Source organism: Pseudochaenichthys georgianus, unplaced genomic scaffold (genome assembly GCF_902827115.2).
Source record: "Pseudochaenichthys georgianus unplaced genomic scaffold, fPseGeo1.2 scaffold_873_arrow_ctg1, whole genome shotgun sequence".
In the NCBI taxonomy this organism is placed as follows: Eukaryota; Metazoa; Chordata; class Actinopteri; order Perciformes; family Channichthyidae; genus Pseudochaenichthys; species Pseudochaenichthys georgianus.
The window spans coordinates 37,759-60,495 of NW_027263412.1; the positions used below are offsets into that span (position 1 = coordinate 37,759).

Here is a 22,737-nt window from a genome sequence, read left to right on the forward strand (position 1 = left end):
CTTATATATTTACTCAAGTTAAACTTAGATATACAACGTTTAAGGTATTTGTACTTTACTTGCGTTTTTTCTACGTTTTTGTTTTCTACTCCGCTACATTTCAATGGGACATTTTGCTTTTTTACCCCCACACATATCTTACAAAGAGCTATACAATATACGGTTTCGTTACAGATGAATTGTCCAATGTGTAGATACAAGAACAGCTGAAACAGTGAGTTGATTGACAGGAAATTAATTGTCATATTAATAACGCCATTTCTCAATATTTTCTACATTTCTAAAATAAAATGGATCGATTAAATATGACATTTGATCCTTTAATTGATACATTCCTTATAAAAGTAAAGAACATTTTCTGTGCCCTTGCAAAATAATCATTATTTAGTGCTATATATATATTGAAGTATAACATATCCTGCAGTCGTGATATGTTGTGTTATTGAAGTCAAAGTCAACCCTATTGTCAATCTTTCAGTTTGTGTACAGACAGAGAGATTGAAATACTGTTTCCCACAATCCAGAATACAAAAACAAATATATATGAAATATGTATAAACCTATATATACACAATCAACAGACACATGTATACATATGCACACATTAAGACAGGGGTGTCAAACTCAAGGCCCGGGGGCCAAATCCAGCCCGTGACTTCATTTCATGCGGCCCCACAAGAGCTCTGAAAGAATATAATATGTTTATTATACGGGTACATGCCAATTTACAGAAGCACGTTGCCCATAAACTACATGTCCCACAATGCATCTCAAATATGATTTTTTTCCTTCAAATATGCCTTTTTTCTCAAAATGTGGCTTTTTTCTCCAGAATTTGGGGCTTTTCTTTTTAAATCATTTTTTGACATTCTCACTGAAGAGACTTGCAATTATTTGCCGTAGACTTCTGCTTTCAGACGTAGTTAATTATGAAGTTATTACCCTATCCGATATGAATCCAATGCAGAGGCAAACATGTAATGTAATACATCATGTTATATATATTAAATATTTATATAGTCTTAAACTTACAACCGGCCCTTTGAGTGCAACCATAATTCCAATGTGGCCCGCGATGAAATTGAGTTTGACACCCCTGCATTAAGATAAATAAAAGCACAACGATCAATATATACAAAATAACAGTCACTTCAATATCTTTGGGAAATGTACATTAGTGCAAGACTGTCCATAGCAACATATATTTGAGTGTGTGTGTGGGGTGTTAAAGTCCAGTGTGGGCATAATAATAAAAATCATTTTAAACTACAAATGTCCAACTAAATTTAGAAATATGTTGTATTGATTTGACGTCTCTCTCAGGGTGCGTGTTCAGAGGACCGAGGACATTCTTGAAGTTTGTCCCACGATCCTGACGGAGGACAGCATGCAGGCTCAACATCTGGCCGCCACTCTGGCGCTCTACACCATGGTGAAGGGACAGGTAATACACAGGTGTACAGTACGACTCACTGAACATGTTATACCATTAGATGCTTCTTCAATTAAGGCTGTGTAGCAAAAAGTACATTTTCTTATCTGATGACGTTTAGTCGTCTCATTAAGACACTTTTTAAACTCACCAGTGGGGTATTTAAGGACGTATTTAACCACAGACCTTATTTCAGGATAACCAAAAACACATTCAGGAAACCATTGACTTCCAGACAGGGAAGACAGGAAGTGCTAAAATGCTGACTCATTCCCAGCTTTAAGGACTCATTCCTTTAACATCAGTTAAAAGTATACTTCGGGACAATGGTGGATTTAGCATACAATACATCAAAGAAACATACATAGCACAACCCTCTAGTTAAGCTAGGGCAGTGTTTCTCAAACGTTTTCATACCAACGACCAATAGAAAAACACTCTCGGACCACCTAACTCCACAAATATCCAAAATCACATCATTTTTCTAGAACAGATTACAAATCGCCTGGAAATGGTACAAAGAAGTGGCAACATGTGTGACGAAGGTGTTGTGCGGGGCTATATCATGCAATCGAAGGTGAAACTTAAGCTCGCTCCATTGCGGAGATATTCCCGCGAGAGTGCGGAAAACTGAAATGTATTTATTTATTTCAAATGTGAAATGTTACCAATATACTCACTGACCACTAGGGGGTGGTCACAGACCACGCTTTGAGAAGCACTGAGCTAGAGGGTTGTGCTCTGATCTTGTGCTTGAGTAAAGGTAGAAGTACTCAGATCTTGTACTTGAGTAAAAGTAGAAGTACTCAGATATTGTACTTCAGTAAAAGTACTCTGATCTTGTACTTGAGTAAAAGTAGAAGTACTCAGGTCTTGTACTTGAGTAAAAGTAGAAGTACTCAGATCTTGTACTTGAGTAAAAGTAGAAGTACTCAGATCTTGTACTTGAGTAAAAGTAGAAGTACTCAGATCTTGTACTTGAGTAAAAGTAGAAGTACTCAGATCTGGTACTTGAGTAAAAGTAGAAGTACTCAGATCTTCTTCTTGAGTAAAAGTAGAAGTACTCAGATCTTGTACTTGAGTAAAAGTAGAAGTACTCAGATCTGGTACTTGAGTAAAAGTAGAAGTACTCAGATCTTGTACTTGAGTAAAAGTAGAAGTTCTCAGATCTTGTACTTGAGTAGAAGTAGAAGTACTCAGATCTTGTAATTGAGTAAAAGTAGAATACTCAGATTTTGTACTTGAGTAAAAGTAGAAGTACTCAGATCTTGTACTTGAGTAAAAGTAGAAGTACTCAGATCTTCTTCTTGAGTAAAAGTAGAAGTACTCAGATCTTGTACTTGAGTAAAAGTAGAAGTACTCAGATCTGGTACTTGAGTAAAAGTAGAAGTACTCAGATCTTGTACTTGAGTAAAAGTAGAAGTTCTCAGATCTTGTACTTGAGTAGAAGTAGAAGTACTCAGATCTTGTAATTGAGTAAAAGTAGAATACTCAGATTTTGTACTTGAGTAAAAGTAGAAGTACTCAGATCTTGTACTTGAGTAAAAGTACTCAGATCTTGTACTTGAGTAAAAGTAGAAGTACTCAGATTTTGTACTTGAGTAAAAGTAGAAGTACTCAGATCTGGTACTTGAGTAAAAGTAGAAGTACTCAGATCTTGTACTTGAGTAAAAGTAGAAGTACTCAGATCTTGTTCTTGAGTTAAAGTATAAGTACTCAGATCTTGTACTTGAGTAAAAGTACTCAGATATTGTACTTCAGTAAAAGTAGAAGTACTCAGATCTTGTACTTGAGTAAAAGTAGAAGTACTCAGATCTTGTACTTGAGTAAAAGTAGAAGTACTCAGATCTTGTACTTGAGTAAAAGTAGAAGTACTCAGATATTGTACTTGAGTAAAAGTACTCTGATCTTGTACTTGAGTAAAAGTAGAAGTACTCAGATCTTGTACTTGAGTAAAAGTAGAAGTACTCAGATCTTGTACTTGAGTAAAAGTAGAAGTACTCAGATCTTGTACTTCAGTAAAAGTAGAAGTACTCAGATCTTGTACTTGAGTAAAAGTAGAAGAACTCAGATCTTGTACTTGAGTAAAAGTAGAAGTACTCAGATCTTGTACTTCAGTAAAAGTAGAAGTACTCAGATCTTGTACTTGAGTAAAAGTAGAAGAACTCAGATATTGTACTTGAGTAAAAGTAGAAGTACTCAGATCTTGTACTTAGTAAAAGTAGAAGTACCAGAGTGTAGGAATACTCTGTCACAGTAAAAGTCCTGCATTCAAAATGTTCCTCAAGTGAAAGTAGAAAAGTATTCTCATCTAAATATAGTGAAAGACAGTGAAAGTAGTCGTTGTGCAGATTGGTCCATTTCAGAATAATATATATGATGTGTTTTATAATGATTGATCATGAAAGTGTTCTCAAAGCTGGTGAAGGTGCAGCTAGTCTGAAGTACTTTGTAGACTGCAGGGTAGCTGGTGGATTTACTCCAGGTGGAATATCCGTTGCTGCTTTCTAACCCACGGCCCCCTCTTGTACCCAGTCTGTGCACCAGCTCCTCCCCCCCACCTACAGAGACGTGTGGTTGGAGTGGAGAGACAGCGAGCAGCAGAAACAGGAAGAGAGTCGAACCGCCGCCAACAAACCCAGAGACCAGTTCATCTCCCGCCTGCTGACCCGCCTCAAACAGCAGCAGAACCAGGACCAGGGGCCCGAGGCTGGGTCTGAGGGCCCGTCGGGGGGGGGAGGAGCAGGGGAGGAAGAGCCGGAGGAGTCCTGGGAGAACCTGGCAGGACTGGATATGGAGGAAGGAGGAGGAGGAGGAGGAGGAGGAGGAGGAGGAGGAGGAGGAGGAGGAGGAGGAGGAGGAGGAGGGGTGGAGGATAAGAGCGAGAAGAGAGGGAGGAAGGAAGGAGCTCTGGAGGCGGCGAGGGAGCTTCTAATGAAGCTGAGGAAGTCTCCACTGGCACAGAAACTGAAGGTAAACATATGTGTGTTGTCTTCTCCTGAATTTTTACGTCTCTTGTTTGTTTTTGTTTTATTTTTGATGGCACCTTAAAAAAGGACTAGCTACTCATCTCATTGTACCTGTATACTGACCATAAATGATTATATTTCATTTAATTTAACATATTAAAGAGCTTTTTAAGAGGCCTTATTCTGCTTCTTGGGGTCTTCCCTTTCCCGTAGTGTGTGATATAGGTTTGTGTGCATTAAAATGAACTGCAAAGGCTATCAATCCCCCTATTGGCTAGCACTCCCAACACATTGTAGGGTGAGGGGGCGGGACATCTCTAAGTGGTTGACCAATCGCATCAGAGCAGGCTGGGCTCTGGTTTCAGACAGAGGGTGAAAAGAGGTGTTGCTTAGTTTTGATAATTATACAGTTATTATGTGATCTAGTGTTCCTTAAATCACATGGTGGGAAAAAAAACATACATGAACCCTAGAGAGGGCAAAAGTACACACATGCTTTACTCAAGTAGAAGTACAGATACTCGTATTTAAAAATACTCTGGTGAAAGTAGAAGTACTGACTAAACTTCTTAGAAGTAGAAAGTACAGGTATTTGAGTTCAACATGTAAGAAGTAGAAAGTACAGGTATTTGTGTTCAACATGTAAGAAGTAGAAAGTACAGGTATTTGTGTTCAACATGTGAGAAGTAGAAAGTACAGGTATTTGGGTTCAACATGTGAGAAGTAGAAAGTACAGGTATTTGAGTTCAACATGTAAGAAGTAGAAAGTACAGGTATTTGGGTTCAACATGTAAGAAGTAGAAAGTACAGGTATTTGGGTTCAACATGTAAGAAGTAGAAAGTACAGGTATTTGGGTTCAAAATGTAAGAAGTAGAAAGTACAGGTATTTGTGTTCAACATGTGAGAAGTAGAAAGTACAGGTATTTGAGTTCAACATGTAAGAAGTAGAAAGTACAGATATTTGTGTTCAACATGTGAGAAGTAGAAAGTACAGGTATTTGTGTTCAACATGTAAGAAGTAGAAAGTACAGGTATTTGTGTTCAACATGTAAGAAGTAGAAAGTACAGGTATTTGTGTTCAACAAGTAAGAAGTAGAAAGTACAGGTATTTGAGTTCAACATGTGAGAAGTAGAAAGTACAGGTATTTGGGTTCAACATGTAAGAAGTAGAAAGTACAGGTATTTGTGTTCAACATGTAAGAAGTAGAAAGTACAGGTATTTGAGTTCAACATGTAAGAAGTAGAAAGTACAGGTATTTGTGTTCAACATGTAAGAAGTAGAAAGTACAGGTATTTGGGTTCAAAATGTAAGAAGTAGAAAGTACAGGTATTTGGGTTCAACATGTAAGAAGTAGAAAGTACAGGTATTTGAGTTCAACATGTAAGAAGTAGAAAGTACAGGTATTTGGGTTCAACATGTAAGAAGTACAAAGTACAGGTATTTGAGTTCAACATGTAAGAAGTAGAAAGTACAGGTATTTGGGTTCAACATGTAAGAAGTAGAAAGTACAGGTATTTGAGTTCAACATGTAAGAAGTAGAAAGTACAGGTATTTGTGTTCAAAATGTAAGAAGTAGAAAGTACAGGTATTTGTGTTCAACATGTAAGAAGTAGAAAGTACAGGTATTTGAGTTCAACATGTGAGAAGTAGAAAGTTCAGGTATTTGGGTTCAAAATGTAAGAAGTAGAAAGTACAGATATTTGTGTTCAACATGTGAGAAGTACAAAGTACAGGTATTTGAGTTCAACATGTAAGAAGTAGAAAGTACAGGTATTTGTGTTCAAAATGTAAGAAGTAGAAAGTACAGGTATTTGTGTTCAACATGTAAGAAGTAGAAAGTACAGGTATTTGTGTTCAACAAGTAAGAAGTAGAAAGTACAGGTATTTGAGTTCAAAATGTAGAAAGTACAGGTATTTGAGTTCAACATGTGAGAAGTAGAAAGTACAGGTATTTGTGTTCAACATGTGAGAAGTAGAAAGTACAGGTATTTGTGTTCAACATGTAAGAAGTAGAAAGTACAGGTATTTGAGTTCAACATGTGAGAAGTAGAAAGTACAGGTATTTGTGTTCAACATGTGAGAAGTAGAAAGTACAGGTATTTGTGTTCAACATGTGAGAAGTAGAAAGTACAGGTATTTGTGTTCAACATGTAAGAAGTAGAAAGTACAGGTATTTGGGTTCAACATGTGAGAAGTAGAAAGTACAGATATTTGTGTTCAACATGTGAGAAGTACAAAGTACAGGTATTTGAGTTCAACATGTGAGAAGTAGAAAGTACAGGTATTTGGGTTCAAAATGTAAGAAGTAGAAAGTACAGGTATTTGGGTTCAAAATGTAAGAAGTAGAAAGTACAGGTATTTGAGTTCAAAATGTAAGAAGTAGAAAGTACAGGTATTTGGGTTCAAAATGTAAGAAGTAGAAAGTACAGGTATTTGAGTTCAAAATGTAAGAAGTAGAAAGTACAGGTATTTGGGTTCAAAATGTAAGAAGTAGAAAGTTCAGGTATTTGGGTTCAAAATGTAAGAAGTAGAAAGTACAGGTATTTGGGTTCAAAATGTAAGAAGTAGAAAGTACAGGTATTTGTGTTCAAAATGTAAGAAGTAGAAAGTACAGGTATTTGTGTTCAACATGTGAGAAGTACAAAGTACAGGTATTTGAGTTCAACATGTAAGAAGTAGAAAGTACAGGTATTTGTGTTCATCATGTAAGAAGTAGAAAGTACAGGTATTTGAGTTCAACATGTAAGAAGTAGAAAGTACAGGTATTTGGGTTCAACATGTAAGAAGTAGAAAGTACAGGTATTTATGTTCCAAATGTAAGAAGTCAAAGTAAAAAGTCGTAGTGGAGTAAAGTACTGATACCAGAAACATGTACTTAAGTACAGTAACGAAGTATTTGTACTCCGCTACTTCCCACCTCTGCTGAACCCAGAGAAAATGATCTGAAATGTAAAACATGCATAAACTAAACACATGTAATTCGTTAAATGTGTTTCCAGTTGGAGAGGGAGCAGCTTCCTGTGTTCCAGCACCGGCACCGCGTCCTGGAGGCTCTGCAGCGCCACCCGGTGGTGGTGGTGGCCGGAGAGACAGGAAGTGGGAAGAGCACTCAGATCCCTCAGTTCCTATTGGAGGAGCTTCTGATTGGCTGCCCGGCGGCTCGACCCGTCAACATCGTGGTGACGCAGCCGCGCAGGATCTCTGCCATGAGCCTCGCCTGCAGGGTCAACCAGGAGCAGGGCTGTGAGGACGCGCCGGGGTCAAAGGTCAGGAGGGAGTTATTTAACTACACTTAAACTAAATTAACTAATGTGCATTTTAAAAAAGAGGAATAGTTTCGGCGAAGACCAAAAGGTACCATGGAGTCATAGAAAACTATTATGTGGCCCTAATCCTGTTCTGAAGTACTCAGATCTTGTACTAAAGTAGAAGTACTCAGCTCTTGTACTTGAGTAAAAGCAGAAGTACTCAGATCTTGTACTTGAGTAAAAGCAGAAGTACTCAGATCTTGTACTAAAGTAGAAGTAGAAGTACTCAGATCTTGTACTTTAGTAAAAGTAGAAGTACTCAGATCTTGTACTTGAGTAAAAGCAGAAGTACTCAGATCTTGTACTTGAGTAAAAGCAGAAGTACTCAGATCTTGTACTTGAGTAAAAGTAGAAGTACTCAGATCTTGTACTTGAGTAAAAGTACAAGTACTCAGATCTTGTGCTTGAGTAAAAGTACAAGTACTCAGATCTTGTGCTTCAGTAAAAGTAGAAGTACTCAGATCTTGTGCTTCAGTAAAAGTAGAAGTACTCAGATCTTGTGCTTCAGTAAAAGTAGAAGTACTCAGATCTTGTGCTTCAGTAAAAGTAGAAGTACTCAGATCTTGTGCTTCAGTAAAAGTAGAAGTACTCAGATCTTGTGCTTCAGTAAAAGTAGAAGTACTCAGATCTTGTACTTGAGTAAAAGTAGAAGTACTCAGATCTTGTACTTGAGTAAAAGTACAAGTACTCAGATCTTGTGCTTGAGTAAAAGTACAAGTACTCAGATCTTGTGCTTCAGTAAAAGTAGAAGTACTCAGATCTTGTGCTTCAGTAAAAGTAGAAGTACTCAGATCTTGTACTTGAGTAAAAGTAGAAGTACTCAGATCTTGTGCTTCAGTAAAAGTACAAGTACTCAGATCTTGTGCTTCAGTAAAAGTACAAGTACTCAGATCTTGTTCTTGAGTAAAAGTAGAAGTACTCAGATCTTGTGCTTCAGTAAAAGTAGAAGTACTCAGATCTTGTGCTTCAGTAAAAGTAGAAGTACTCAGATCTTGTGCTTCAGTAAAAGTAGAAGTACTCAGGTCTTGTACTTGAGTAAAAACAGAAGTACTCAGATATTGTACTTGAGTAAAAGTAGAAGTACTCAGATCTTGTACTTGAGTAAAAACAGAAGTACTCAGATCTTGTACTTGAGTCAAAGTACTCAGATCTTGTTCTTGAGTAAAAGTAGAAGTACTCAGATCTTGTGCTTCAGTAAAAGTAGAAGTACTCAGATCTTGTACTTCAGTAAAAGTAGAAGTACTCAGATCTTGTACTTGAGTAAAAGTAGAAGTACTCAGATCTTGTACTTGAGTAAAAGTAGAAGTACTCAGATCTTGTGCTTGAGTAAAAGTAGAAGTACTCAAATCTTGTACCTGAGTAAATGTAGAAGTACCAGAGTGTAGGAATACTATGTTACAAGTAAAAGTAGCATAACATGGAAATACTCAAGTACAAGTACCTCAAAATTGTACTCAAGCACAGTACTTGAGTAGATCTCCTTGGTTACGTGGCTCTAATGAATGTGTTTTCATGTTGTCGTGTCTCCAGTCGTCGCTGTGTGGGTATCAGATCCGGATGGAGAACAGGTCGGCGGAGGGGACCCGCCTCCTGTACTGCACCACAGGGGTCCTGCTGAGGAAACTGCAGCACGACTCACACCTCAGCTCCCTCACACACATCATCGTGGACGAGGTACACACACTTAACAAATATTCTTTTGTGGATGTTTTAGTTTATTTGCTAGTTTTGACGTCGTAGTACACACTAACACTAATCTTTTGCTATCATCTAATCCCGAACTATCCAGAAATTCAAGTATTAAAACCTTATTTCATTTTCTGATCTATAACTCCCTCGTACACCTGTCCCCCCCCCAAGGTGCACGAGCGCAGCGTGCAGTCGGACTTCCTGCTGACCATCCTGAAGGACGTGGTGATGAAGCGCTCGGACCTGAAACTGATCCTGATGAGCGCCACGGTCGACTGCCAAAAGTTCTCCTCGTACTTCAACCGCTGCCCCGTCATCAGCATCCCCGGGAGGACCTTCCCCGTGGAGGTGAGGGGGGTCGCTTTACATCAACATGTGTCCCCTCTTCTTCATGTCTCTTCTACATCAACATGTGTCCCCTCTTCTTCATGTCTCTTCTACATCAACATGTGTCCCCTCTTCTTCATGTCTCTTCTGCATCAACATGTGTCCCCTCTTCTCCATGTCTCTTCTACATCAACATGTGTCCCCTCTTCTTCATGTCTCTTCTACATCAACATGTGTCCCCTCTTCTTCATGTCTCTTCTGCATCAACATGTGTCCCCTCTTCTCCATGTCTCTTCTACATCAACATGTGTCCCCTCTTCTTCATGTCTCTTCTACATCAACATGTGTCCCCTCTTCTCCATGTCTCTTCTGCATCAACATGTGTCCCCTCTTCTTCATGTCTCTTCCACATCAACATGTGTCCCCTCTTCTCCATGTCTCTTCTACATCAACATGTGTCCCCTCTTCTCCATGTCTCTTCTACATGTCTCTTCTACATCAACACGTGTCCCCTCTTCTCCATGTCTCTTCTACATCAACACGTGTCCCCTCTTCTCCATGTCTCTTCTACATCAACATGTGTCCCCTCTTCTTCATGTCTCTTCCACATCAACATGTGTCCCCTCTTCTCCATGTCTCTTCTACATCAACATGTGTCCCCTCTTCTCCATGTCTCTTCTACATCAACATGTGTCCCCTCTTCCTCATGTCTCTTCTACATCAACATGTGTCCCCTCTTCTTCATGTCTCCTCTACATCAACATGTGTCCCCTCTTCTTCATGTCTCTTCTACATCAACATGTGTCCCCTCTTCTCCATGTCTCTTCTACATCAACAGGTGTCCCCCTCTTCTCCATGTCTCTTCTACATCAACATGTGTCCCCTCTTCTCCATGTCTCTTCTACATCAACATGTGTCCCCTCTTCTCCATGTCTCTTCTACATCAACATGTGTCCCCTCTTCTCCATGTCTCTTCTACATCAACATGTGTCCCCTCTTCTCCATGTCTCTTCTACATCAACATGTGTCCCCTCTTCTTCGTGTCTCTTCTACATCAACATGTGTCTGCTCTTCTTCGTGTCTCTTCTACATCAACATATGTCCCCTCTTCTTCATGTCTCTTCTACATCACCATGTGTCCCCTCTTCTTCATGTCTCTTCTACATCACCATGTGTCCCCTCTTCTCCATGTCTCTTCTACATCAACATGTGTCCCCTCTTCCTCATGTCTCTTCTACATCAACATGTGTCCCCTCTTCTCCATGTCTCTTCTACATCAACATGTGTCCCCTCTTCTTCATGTCTCTTCTACATCAACATGTGTCCCCTCTTCTTCATGTCTCTTCTACATCAACATGTGTCCCCTCTTCTTCATGTCTCTTCTACATCAACATGTGTCCCCTCTTCTTCATGTCTCTTCTACATCAACATGTGTCCCCCTCTTCTTCATGTCTCTTCTACATCAACATGTGTCCCCTCATGTCTCTTCTACATCAACATGTGTCCCCTCTTCTCCATGTCTCTTCTACATCAACATGTGTCCCCTCTTCTTCATGTCTCTTCTACATCAACATGTGTCCCCTCTTCTTCATGTCTCTTCTACATCAACATGTGTCCCCTCTTCTCCATGTCTCTTCTACATCAACATGTGTCCCCTCTTCTTCATGTCTCTTCTACATCAACATGTGTCCCCTCTTCTTCATGTCTCTTCTACATCAACATGTGTCCCCTCTTCTTCATGTCTCTTCTACATCAACATGTGTCCCCTCTTCTTCATGTCTCTTCTACATCAACATGTGTCCCTCTTCCTCATGTCTCTTCTATATCAACATGTGTCCCCTCTTCTTCATGTCTCTTCTACATCAACATGTGTCCCCTCTTCTTCACGTTACATCAACATGTGTCCCCTCTTCTTCATGTCTCTTCTACATCAACATGTGTCCCCTCTTCTTCATGTCTCTTCTACATCAACATGTCCCCCCTCTTCTCCACGTCTCTTCTACATCAACATGTCCCCCCTCTTCTTCATGTCTCTTCTACATCAACATGTGTCCCCTCTTCTTCATGTCTCTTCTACATCAACATGTGTCCCCTCTTCTCCATGTCTCTTCTACATCAACATGTGTCCCCTCTTCTTCATGTCTCTTCTACATCACCATGTGTCCCCTCTTCTCCATGTCTCTTCTACATCAACATGTGTCCCCTCTTCTTCATGTCTCTTCTACATCAACATGTGTCCCCTCTTCTCCATGTCTCTTCTACATCAACATGTGTCCCCTCTTCTTCATGTCTCCTCTACATCAACATGTGTCCCCTCTTCTCCATGTCTCTTCTACATCAACATGTGTCCCCTCTTCTCCATGTCTCTTCTACATCAACATGTGTCCCCTCTTCTTCATGTCTCTTCTACATCAACATGTGTCCCCTCTTCTTCATGTCTCCTCTACATCAACATGTGTCCCCTCTTCTCCATGTCTCTTCTGCATCAACATGTGTCCCCTCTTCTTCATGTCTCTTCCACATCAACATGTGTCCCCTTCTTCACGTCTCTTCTACGTCAACATGTGTCCCCTCTTCTTCATGTCTCTTCTACATCAACATGTGTCCCCTCTTCTTCATGTCTCTTCTACATCAACATGTGTCCCCTTCTTCACGTCTCTTCTACATCAACGTGTCCCCTCTTCTTCATGTCTCTTCTACATCAACATGTGTCCCCTCTTCTCCATGTCTCTTCTACATCAACATGTGTCCCCTCTTCTTCATGTCTCTTCTACATCAACATGTGTCCCCTTCTTCACGTCTCTTCTACATCAACGTGTCCCCTCTTCTTCATGTCTCTTCTACATCAACATGTGTCCCCTCTTCTTCATGTCTCTTCTACATCAACATGTGTCCCCTCTACTTCATGTCTCTTCTACATCAACATGTGTCCCCTCTTCTCCATGTCTCTTCTGCATCAACATGTGTCCCCTCTTCTCCATGTCTCTTCTACATCAACATGTGTCCCCTCTTCTTCATGTCTCCTCTACATCAACATGTGTCCCCTCTTCTTCATGTCTCTTCTACATCAACATGTGTCCCCTCTTCTTCATGTCTCCTCTACATCAACATGTGTCCCCTCTTCTTCATGTCTCTTCTACATCAACATGTGTCCCCTCTTCTTCATGTCTCTTCTACATCAACATGTGTCCCCTCTTCTTCATGTCTCCTCTACATCAACATGTGTCCCCTCTTCTTCATGTCTCCTCTACATCAACATGTGTCCCCTCTTCTTCATGTCTCTTCTACATCAACATGTGTCCCCTCTTCTTCATGTCTCTTCTACATCAACATGTGTCCCCTCTTCTCCATGTCTCTTCTACATCAACATGTGTCCCCTCTTCTTCATGTCTCTCCTACATCAACATGTGTCCCCTCTTCTTCATGTCTCCTCTACATCAACATGTGTCCCCTCTTCTTCATGTCTCTCCTACATCAACATGTGTCCCCTCTTCTTCATGTCTCTCCTACATCAACATGTGTCCCCTCTTCTCCATGTCTCTTCTACATCAACATGTGTCCCCTCTTCTTCATGTCTCTCCTACATCAACATGTGTCCCCTCTTCTTCATGTCTCTTCTACATCAACATGTGTCCCCTCTTCTTCATGTCTCTTCTACATCAACATGTGTCCCCTCTTCTTCATGTCTCTCCTACATCAACATTACACGTTAGCACATTTCACCTCTTTCTTTCATTTCATTTCAAACCTTTATTTATACAGATAAAATCCCATTGAGATCATTGATCTCTTTTCCAAGGGAGACCTGCTCAAGTAGTTCCACATGAAACATAAAAGCATAAATAGAACAACAAAAGGACATCCTTTACATAATTATCCACATAAACAGGTACCAACAGCTTCCGATTGAGTAGCATCCAACCGAGCTTTAAAAACATTTAGTGGCACCAGATTGCTCAGTTTCCATTTAATTTGCAGACTATTCCAAGACAGAGGAGCTGCATCTAAAAGCTGTCTTCCCTAAGACAGTCCTAGCAGTTGGCGCATTTAATAAAACCACAGCATTCGATCTCAGGCAGTAGCCACTTCTCCGTGAGACCAGGGAGCAGATATAAGATGGAAGTTTCCCTAACATGGCTTTGTATATAAAAATGTACCAGTGACTGAGCCTCCGTGCAGTTAGTGAAAGCAAACCAGCCCTTGCACACAGGGTGCAGTGATGGGTTAATGCTTTACAGTTTGTCACACATCTCAGAGCGCTGTGATACGCAGCATCTAACTTGACCAGGGAATTGGCAGGTGCATTCATATAGACCAGATCCCCATAGTCCAGCACAGGTCAAAGGTCACAGAGCCTTTTCCTGGCCTCAAGTGAGAAACAGGACTTGTTTCTGAAAAAGAAACCTAGCCGAACCCTCAGTTTTTTTAGCAGGTTATTGACATGAAGTTTAAAAGAGAGACAATCATCAAGACAGACACCAAGGTCTTTGTAACAGCTAACCACTTCGAGTTTTATTCCTTGCGTAGTTACAATATCTAAAACAGGCTCTGGTATCTTTTTAGCTTTTGAAAAGAGCATTACCTTGGTTTGATCCACATTTAAAAGAAGCTTTAATTCAGAGAGCTGAGTCTGAATAGTGTTAAAAACAGCCTGTAATTTAACAACAGCCTCCTGAATGGAGGGACCTGCACAATACATCACGGTATCATCCGCATAAAAATGTAAAGTAGCTTCATCCACATTTTCACCTAAACTGTTGACGTAGATAGAGAATAAAAGTGGACCTAACACAGAACCTTGAGGAACACCATTTGCAATGTTCAACCACTCAGAAGACAGTCCATCAAAGTGAACACATTGGGACCTTTCAGAGAGGTAGTTCACAAACCACCCACTGCATGGCTGGATATGCCAATACTGGCTACGTTAAATGTTTGTTGTTTGTTTTCCATGTATTGTGTCTTGATATCTGTCTGTTGATGTTACACATGGAGCTGCTGGGATGCAAGTCACATTTCAGACTTGATCTGACCATGAAAGTAGTATCGTATAAGAGATAAGGCACGTCTGGTTTTTAATGTAGTCCTATCAGAGTATTTTTTGTTTACGATTAGACTACGAAGAGCTAGAGCTGCCAATACAATACATATATAAACGATTGAATTTAGCACCTGTAACATTTAAATGGGATTATTAAAATATTACTGAATCTGATGTGAAAATAAATAATCGCCAATTCAGGAAATACTTATTATTTTCAAAAAAGCTGATCGTTGAGGCTTTAATTTCTGTATTATTTTTTTGTTGTAAATGAATTTTTTTTTAACTTAGTTTTTATTTCAGATTCAGTTTCATTATACACATCAGAGTTTCCGCTAGGATTTTTTCTTGCCGCTCAAACTCGAAACTTACCGGTTATGTTTCAATAATAATAATAATAAGAATAAGAATTGTGTAGCAGAGTTTCCGTTAGCAGGTAATTACCGGACTATGACCGGATATGCTGATGTTTAAAACAGCCAGTCAGTATCCAGCTCGCTACACAGTGGGCGGGGCTTCAGGTGATCATGCAGAGCTGCGTGTCTCCAGACTCAGCAGCTGATCTGATCCCTCTCTCGCGTCCGGTTAAACTTCACTCACGTTTATGTCCATATCGATCAGATCCAGCTCTCCTGATCGGCCTTTATAGAGAGCGCCGATCAAACTATTAAGAGTGAATATCGGCCGATAATGACCGGCGGCCGATCGATCGGAGCATCCCTAATTATTACCAGACATTTTGACCGGCAGGTTTTTAATAAATGTTACCAGCTAAAAAAAACGGTAATTACCGGCTAACGGAAACCCTGATACATACATGTTGACATTTTGGTCAACAGTTTTTACATTTTCATTTAGCTGTATCTACATAGCCAACATAGCTCTCTGTCTACCGGGCCATATCCCTTCCTACCCTCACCTGTGGTCATGAAGGATGGGTCATGACCGAAAGAACGAGATCGCGGATACAAGCGGCCGAGATGGGTTTTCTCCGCAGGGTGGCGTCTCCCTTAGGGATAAGGTGAGAAGTTCGGTCATCAGGGAGGGACTCGGAGTTGAGCCGCTCCTCCTTCGCGTCGAAAGAAGCCAGTTGAGGTGGTTCGGGCACCTAGTTAGGATGCCACCTGGGTGCCTCCCTAGGGAGGTGTTCCAGGCACGTCCAGCTGGGAGGAGACTGAGGGGTAGACCTAGGACCAGGTGGAGGGATTATATCTCTTCGCTGGCCTGGGAGCGCCTTGGGACCCCCCAGTCAGAGCTGGTTGATGAGGGGAAAGAACGTTTGGGGCTCTCTGCTGGAACTGATACCCCCGAGACCCGACCACGGATAAGCGGGAGAAGATGGATGATGGATGGAAAAAGTACAAAATGAGATCAATACAAATAATAATAAATTAGACATATATGAAAAGATAAATACATACAAATAATAATAAAATAAAACAGCATGTGTGTGTGTGTGTGTGTGTAGTTGTGTGTGTGTGTGTGTGTGTGTGGTTGTGTGTGTGTAGTTGTGTGTGTGCTAAGGTGCAGGTCAGAGCCATGCAATACACTTGATCAGGAGGTTACAGACCCTGAAGTGGTTCCAAAGATGTGGAGAAATCAGAATGAACTTATGGATCAGCGAAGTTGTGGCGTGACTCCATCTTTTGCGAACCTAAGGACATTTTTAACATCTTGGTTTCGTCTCCAGGTGTCTCACTTAGAGGACATAGTGGAGGAGACCGGCTACCTTCTGGAAAAAGACTCGGAGTACACTCAGAAGATCCTTGAAGACGAGGAGGAGGTGAACATCTCCTTCAGTCAGAAAGGAGGGAAGACATCTCAGCACCAGGTAGAGTCTGCTGTTATACACTTTTATATACAATACACTGTTTTCACAATAACTTTATACCGGCACAAATACATGTACATATATTTCATATGTATACATGTTTATTTATTTATATAGCACATTTAATCTCTCTGATTAAAGTACTCAGTACTCAGATCTTGTACTTGAGTAAAAGTAGAAGTACTCTGATCTTGTACTTGAGTAAAAGTAGAAGTACTCAGGTCGTGTACTTGAGTAAAAGTAGAAGTACTCAGATCGTGTACTTGAGTAAAAGTAGAAGTACCAGAGTGTAGGAATACTCTGTCACAGTAAAAGTCCTGCATTCAAAATGTTCCTCAAGTAAAAGTAGAAAAGTATTCTCATCTAAATATAGTGAAAGACAGTAAAAGTAGTCGTTGTGCAGATTGGTCCTTTTCAGAATAATATATATGATATGTTTTATAGTGTGTGTGTGTGTGTGTGTGTGTGTGTGTGTGTGTGTGTGTGTGTGTGTGTGTGTGTGTGTGTGTGTGTGTGTGTGTGTGTGTGTGTGTGTGTGTGTGTGTGTGTGTGTGTGTGTGTGTGTGTGTGTGTGTGGTGTGTGTGTGTGTGTGTGTGTGTGTGTGTGTGTGTGTGTGTGTGTGTGTGTGTGTGTGTGTGTGTGTGTGTGTGTGTGTGTGTGTGTGTGTGTGTGTGTGTGTGTGTGTGTGTGTGTGTGTGTGTGTGTGTGTGTGTGTGTGTGTGTGTGTGTGTGTGTGTGTGTGTCCTCTCTGCCTCCAGGAGTTCATATTGAGCCCCTCCTCAGGCTGGGATCTGGGTCCTGATCTGGATCACTTCAGCAGTCGCACCCGGCAGGTTCTGCAGTACATGAACCCCAACAAGATCAACATGGACCTGCTGGTGGACCTCATCGCATATCTGGGTACCAATCATCACTATACCATCAATACTACACATTAATGCATGTTTATGGTTGTGGGAAGCATTTTGTGCAGCCTTTAAAAAGTACACATTTGAGTTACTTGTAGTATTTGCTTTTCTTGCAACTGCAATTTATTTTACGACTTTGGTTACTTTTAATAATTAAGATCTTTGCATAAAAAATAATGTAATAGATATGATGGTTTGTTATGAATTAAACTAGCCAACAGTTTATCAAAGGACAGCTTTTATAAACAAAAGAGGGCAAAGAGGGCAAAAGTACACACATCCTTTACTCAAGTAGAAGTACAGATACTCGTGTTTAAAAATACTCTGGTGAAAGTAGAAGTACTGACTAAACATTCAGACTAAAGGAACCAGCTGTTTGGAAAATGTGAGAAGTAGAAAGTACAGGTATTTGAGTTCAACATGTGAGAAGTAGAAAGTACAGGTATTTGAGTTCAACATGTAAGAAGTAGAAAGTACAGGTATTTGAGTTCAACATGTGAGAAGTAGAAAGTACAGGTATTTGTGTTCAACATGTAAGAAGTAGAAAGTACAGGTATTTGTGTTCAACATGTAAGAAGTAGAAAGTACAGGTATTTGTGTTCAACATGTAAGAAGTAGAAAGTACAGGTATTTGAGTTCAACATGTAATTAGTAGAAAGTACAGGTATTTGTGTTCAACATGTAAGAAGTAGAAAGTACAGGTATTTGAGTTCAACATGTGAGAAGTAGAGAGTACAGGTATTTGTGTTCAACATGTAAGAAGTAGAAAGTACAGGTATTTGGGTTCAAAAAGTAAGAAGTCAAAGTAAAAAGTCGTAGTGGAGTAAAGTACTGATACCAGAAACATGTACTTAATTACAGTAACGAAATATTTGTACTTCCCACCTCTGAACATATATGAATGTTAAATATCTGTAATTCTTTGTGCTCTTACAGATAAGTCCCCTCAGTTTGCAGAGATGGATGGAGCGGTGCTCGTGTTCCTCCCGGGTCTCGCTCACATCCAGCAGCTGTTCGACCTGCTGACCTCCGACAAGAGGTTCAGGGACAAGAACAGGTGACACACACACACACACACACACACACACACACACACACACACACACACACACACACACACACACACCCTGATTACACTTACTTACTTTAACCTAAGTAACATTTTTAATGCATGACTTGAAGTGAAGAATCTGATGACTTCTTCTTCTCTGTCTCCAGGTTCAAGATCGTCGCTCTGCACTCCACTCTCTCCTCTAAAGACCAGGCTGCTGCCTTCACAGTGCCCCCTGCTGGAGTCAGAAAGGTACTGCATGCTATATATCATTGATAAGAAGGAAAATACAACAATAAAGGTAATATAGATAACCCTTTATTGGTCAGATAATTTGAGGGAATGAATGCTTTGCGTCTCTTTAGATTGTGTTGTCGACGAACATTGCGGAAACAGGCGTCACCATTCCTGACGTCGTGTTTGTCATCGACACCGGAAAGACTAAAGAAAACAAGTAAGCAAACCAATAAATTACATATTGAAGTATCGATGGATTATTATCTTCTTTCATTAAGTCATGGCTCATGTGTTCACCTGTCTCTTGATTTAAATGATGGCAGAAAAAGAAGTGTCCTAATGTCTGTCATTAAAGGAGAGTAATGATAGTGAAACTGTGGCTTAGTGGGTAGTGTACTGGACTTCGAATCAGGGGATAGCAAGTTCAAGTCCCACTGCAGAGCATGTCGTTGTGTCCTGGGCAAGACACTTCACCCCAAATTGCTTCTGTGGGGATTTTCCACAGTACACAGTAAGTCGCTTTGGATAAAAGCGTCTAACATGTAATGTCTAAAAAAACAAAGATATTTTCTTTAGCTAAATATCATCTTTTTGGGGCTGCTGTGCTGAAGCATGCTCAAATCTTCAAATAACTGACACGTAAAAGCTAAAAAAGTGTTAACTGAAGAATGACATGAAGGGAAAGTCAGTGGATCAACACGGTCCTAATCTAAGGACAATAGAAATGTGAAATAAATGTCTCTTAATCGGGATTGCAGTAATATTAAATAAGACCTTTTCAGGTTCATAATAGTATTTTGTGTCTCAACTGTTCCTATGCTTTAAAGGTGGGGTAGGTAAGTTTGAGAAACCGGCTCGAGATCGCTAGAATTTGAAAATACACAACCGGAGAAAATCTGCCACTTCCTCACAGAGCCCCTCCTCCAACACACACGAACGCACACATGACCAATGAGGGCACGAGATAAGTGTGTGCCCCGATGGAAGGCTGACAGGCAGGTAGGCCATCCAATCGGATTGGTTGTACTTCTTACAGTATCACGGCTTCTACAGATGACATTTTTGTATGGATTTTTTGTCAAAGCACTTCAGATATTCATTGCTATCGGGATGTTAAGAGCATTCCATGGAATATAACAAGTGTATCTGGAGCCGGTTTCTGAAACTTACCTACCCCACCTTTAATGTTCATAGCATAGGAGAGCCCCTTTTAAAAACATCACTCGAGTGTAACTCTTATTTCCCGTGTGGCGTTCAGGTACCATGAGAGCAGTCAGATGAGTTCCCTGGTGGAAACCTTTGTCTCTAAAGCCAGCGCCCTCCAGAGGCAGGGCCGAGCGGGACGCGTCCGCAGCGGATTCTGCTTCAGACTCTACCCCAAGTTCAGGTGAGGAAACGCTAAATAGTTGAACAACAAAGCGGGAAAACTAAGGATTGTGTTGGGGAAATACTGAACGTCCTCTTCCAACATGAGAGTAGCATGCTCACAAAGGTATCGACTGTAGCTGTGAACGTGACAGGATGTGAGATGACCCAGAAGAGCATCAGGACTGCTTGAGGCAGATGATAGCTATGTGATGAACATGATGACTCAGCCTCTATGGAGAGAGACATCAAGCATGCTCATTTCTGACGTGCAGCTAATCTGAAGTAAACATTGATACTGCTTTCTGTTCCTCCATCTTGAGGCTGTGTGACTCCCTCTCTTGATATCAGCATGTGAAGGACACTGCTTTGTGTCCTAGGTTTGACTCCTTCATGGATTACTCGATTCCAGAAATTCTGAGGGTCCCACTGGAGGAGCTCTGCCTGCATATCATGGTATTTAAAATCTCTTTAAAGTAGAGACACTACGCACTGATATACACCTGAACATCAGCAGGAGAGGACTCTTTAAAGTAGAGACACTACATACTGATATAAACCTGAACATCAGCAGGAGAGGACTCTTTAAAGTAGAGACACTACATACTGATAAACACCTGAACATCAGCAGGAGAGGACTCTTTAAAGTATAGACACTACTTACTGATATACACCTGAACATCAGCAGGAGAGGACTCTTTAAAGTAGAGACACTACATACTGATATACACCTGAACATCATCAGGAGAGGACTCTTTAAAGTAGAGACACTACTGACTGATATACACCTGAACATCAGCAGGAGAGGACTCTTTAAAGTAGAGACACTACATACTGATATACACCTGAACATCATCAGGAGAGGACTCTTTAAAGTAGAGACACTACATACTGATATACACCTGAACATCAGCAGGAGAGGACTCTTTAAAGTAGAGACACTACACACTGATATACACCTGAACATCAGCAGGAGAGGACTCTTTAAAGTAGAGACACTACATACTGATATACACCTGAACATCAGCAGGAGAGGACTCTTTAAAGTAGAGACACTACATACTGATATACACCTGAACATCAGCAGGAGAGGACTCTTTAAAGTAGAGACGTGTTTTCTCTCTCCTTTCTGGTAGAAATGTCAGTACGGTTCCCCGGAGGAGTTCCTGAGTCGAGCTCTGGACCCTCCTCAGCCCCAGTCGGTCTGTAACGCCGTCAGCCTGCTGAGGAAGATCGGAGCGTGTCACCCCGAGAAACACATCCTCACCCCGCTGGGTCACCACCTCGCCTCCCTGCCCGTCAACGTGAAGATCGGGAAGATGCTGATCTACGGAGCCATCCTCGGCTGCTTGGAGCCCATCGTACGTTTCCTCCATACTTTACCTTCATGTCTCTTCTGCATCAACATGTGTCCCCTCTTCTTCATGTCTCTTCTACATCAACATGTGTCCCCTCTTCTTCATGTCTCTTCTACATCAACATGTGTCCCCTCTTCTTCATGTCTCTCCTACATCAACATGTGTCCCCTCTTCTTCATGTCTCTTCTACATCAACATGTGTCCCCTCTTCTCCATGTCTCTCCTACATCAACATGTGTCCTCTCTTCTTCATGTCTCTTCTACATCAACATGTGTCCCCTCTTCTCCATGTCTCTCCTACATCAACATGTGTCCTCTCTTCTTCATGTCTCTTCTACATCAACATGTGTCCCCTCTTCTTCATGTCTCTTCTACATCAACATGTGTCCCCTCTTCTCCATGTCTCTCCTACATCAACATGTGTCCTCTCTTCTTCATGTCTCTTCTACATCAACATGTGTCCCCTCTTCTTCATGTCTCTTCTACATCAACATGTGTCCCCTCTTCTTCATGTCTCTTCTACATCAACATGTGTCCCCTCTTCTTCATGTCTCTTCTACATCAACATGTGTCCCCTCTTCTTCATGTCTCTTCTTCATCAACATGTGTCCCCTCTTCTAAATGTCTCTTCTACATCAACATGTGTCCCCTCTTCTTCATGTCTCTTCTACATCAACATGTGTCTCCTCTTCTTCATGTCTCCTCTACATCAACATGTGTCCCCTCTTCTTCATGTCTCTTCTACATCAACATGTGTCCCCTCTTCTTCATGTCTCTTCTACATCAACATGTGTCCCCTCTTCTTCATGTCTCTTCTACATCAACATGTGTCCCCTCTTCTCCGTGTCTCTTCTACATCAACATGTGTCCCCTCTTCTCCATGTCTCTTCCACATCAACATGTGTCCCCTCTTCTTCATGTCTCTTCTACATCAACATGTGTCCCCTCTTCTTCATGTCTCTTCTACATCAACATGTGTCCCCACTTCTTCATGTCTCTTCTACATCAACATGTGTCCCCTCTTCTCCATGTCTCTTCTACATCAACATGTGTCCCCTCTTCTTCACGTCTCTTCTACATCAACATGTGTCCCCTCTTCTTCACGTCTCTTCTACATCAACATGTGTCCCCTCTTCTTCATGTCTCTTCTACATCAACATGTGTCCCCTCTTCTTCATGTCTCTCCTACATCAACATGTGTCCCCTCTTCTTCATGTC

General features: G+C 41.0%; 1 protein-coding gene across 1 annotated transcript in view; it reads left to right on the forward strand.

The window, feature by feature from the left end:
• dhx29 (DEAH (Asp-Glu-Ala-His) box polypeptide 29) overlaps positions 1-21,522 on the forward strand; it is a gene marked incomplete at its 3' end in the record, with an annotated part of 36,081 nt that extends 14,559 nt beyond the window's left edge. The window contains exons 10-22 of the mRNA XM_034080092.1: positions 1,324-1,444; positions 3,968-4,405; positions 7,403-7,669; positions 9,242-9,385; positions 9,572-9,748; positions 16,459-16,599; positions 17,359-17,500; positions 18,445-18,565; positions 18,727-18,811; positions 18,925-19,013; positions 20,055-20,183; positions 20,542-20,617; positions 21,298-21,522. Coding sequence (XP_033935983.1) covers positions 1,324-1,444; positions 3,968-4,405; positions 7,403-7,669; positions 9,242-9,385; positions 9,572-9,748; positions 16,459-16,599; positions 17,359-17,500; positions 18,445-18,565; positions 18,727-18,811; positions 18,925-19,013; positions 20,055-20,183; positions 20,542-20,617; positions 21,298-21,522 — 2,155 coding nt within the window. The remainder of the gene's footprint in view (positions 1-1,323; positions 1,445-3,967; positions 4,406-7,402; positions 7,670-9,241; positions 9,386-9,571; positions 9,749-16,458; positions 16,600-17,358; positions 17,501-18,444; positions 18,566-18,726; positions 18,812-18,924; positions 19,014-20,054; positions 20,184-20,541; positions 20,618-21,297) is intronic.
• Between the last annotated feature and the right edge of the window lie 1,215 nt (positions 21,523-22,737).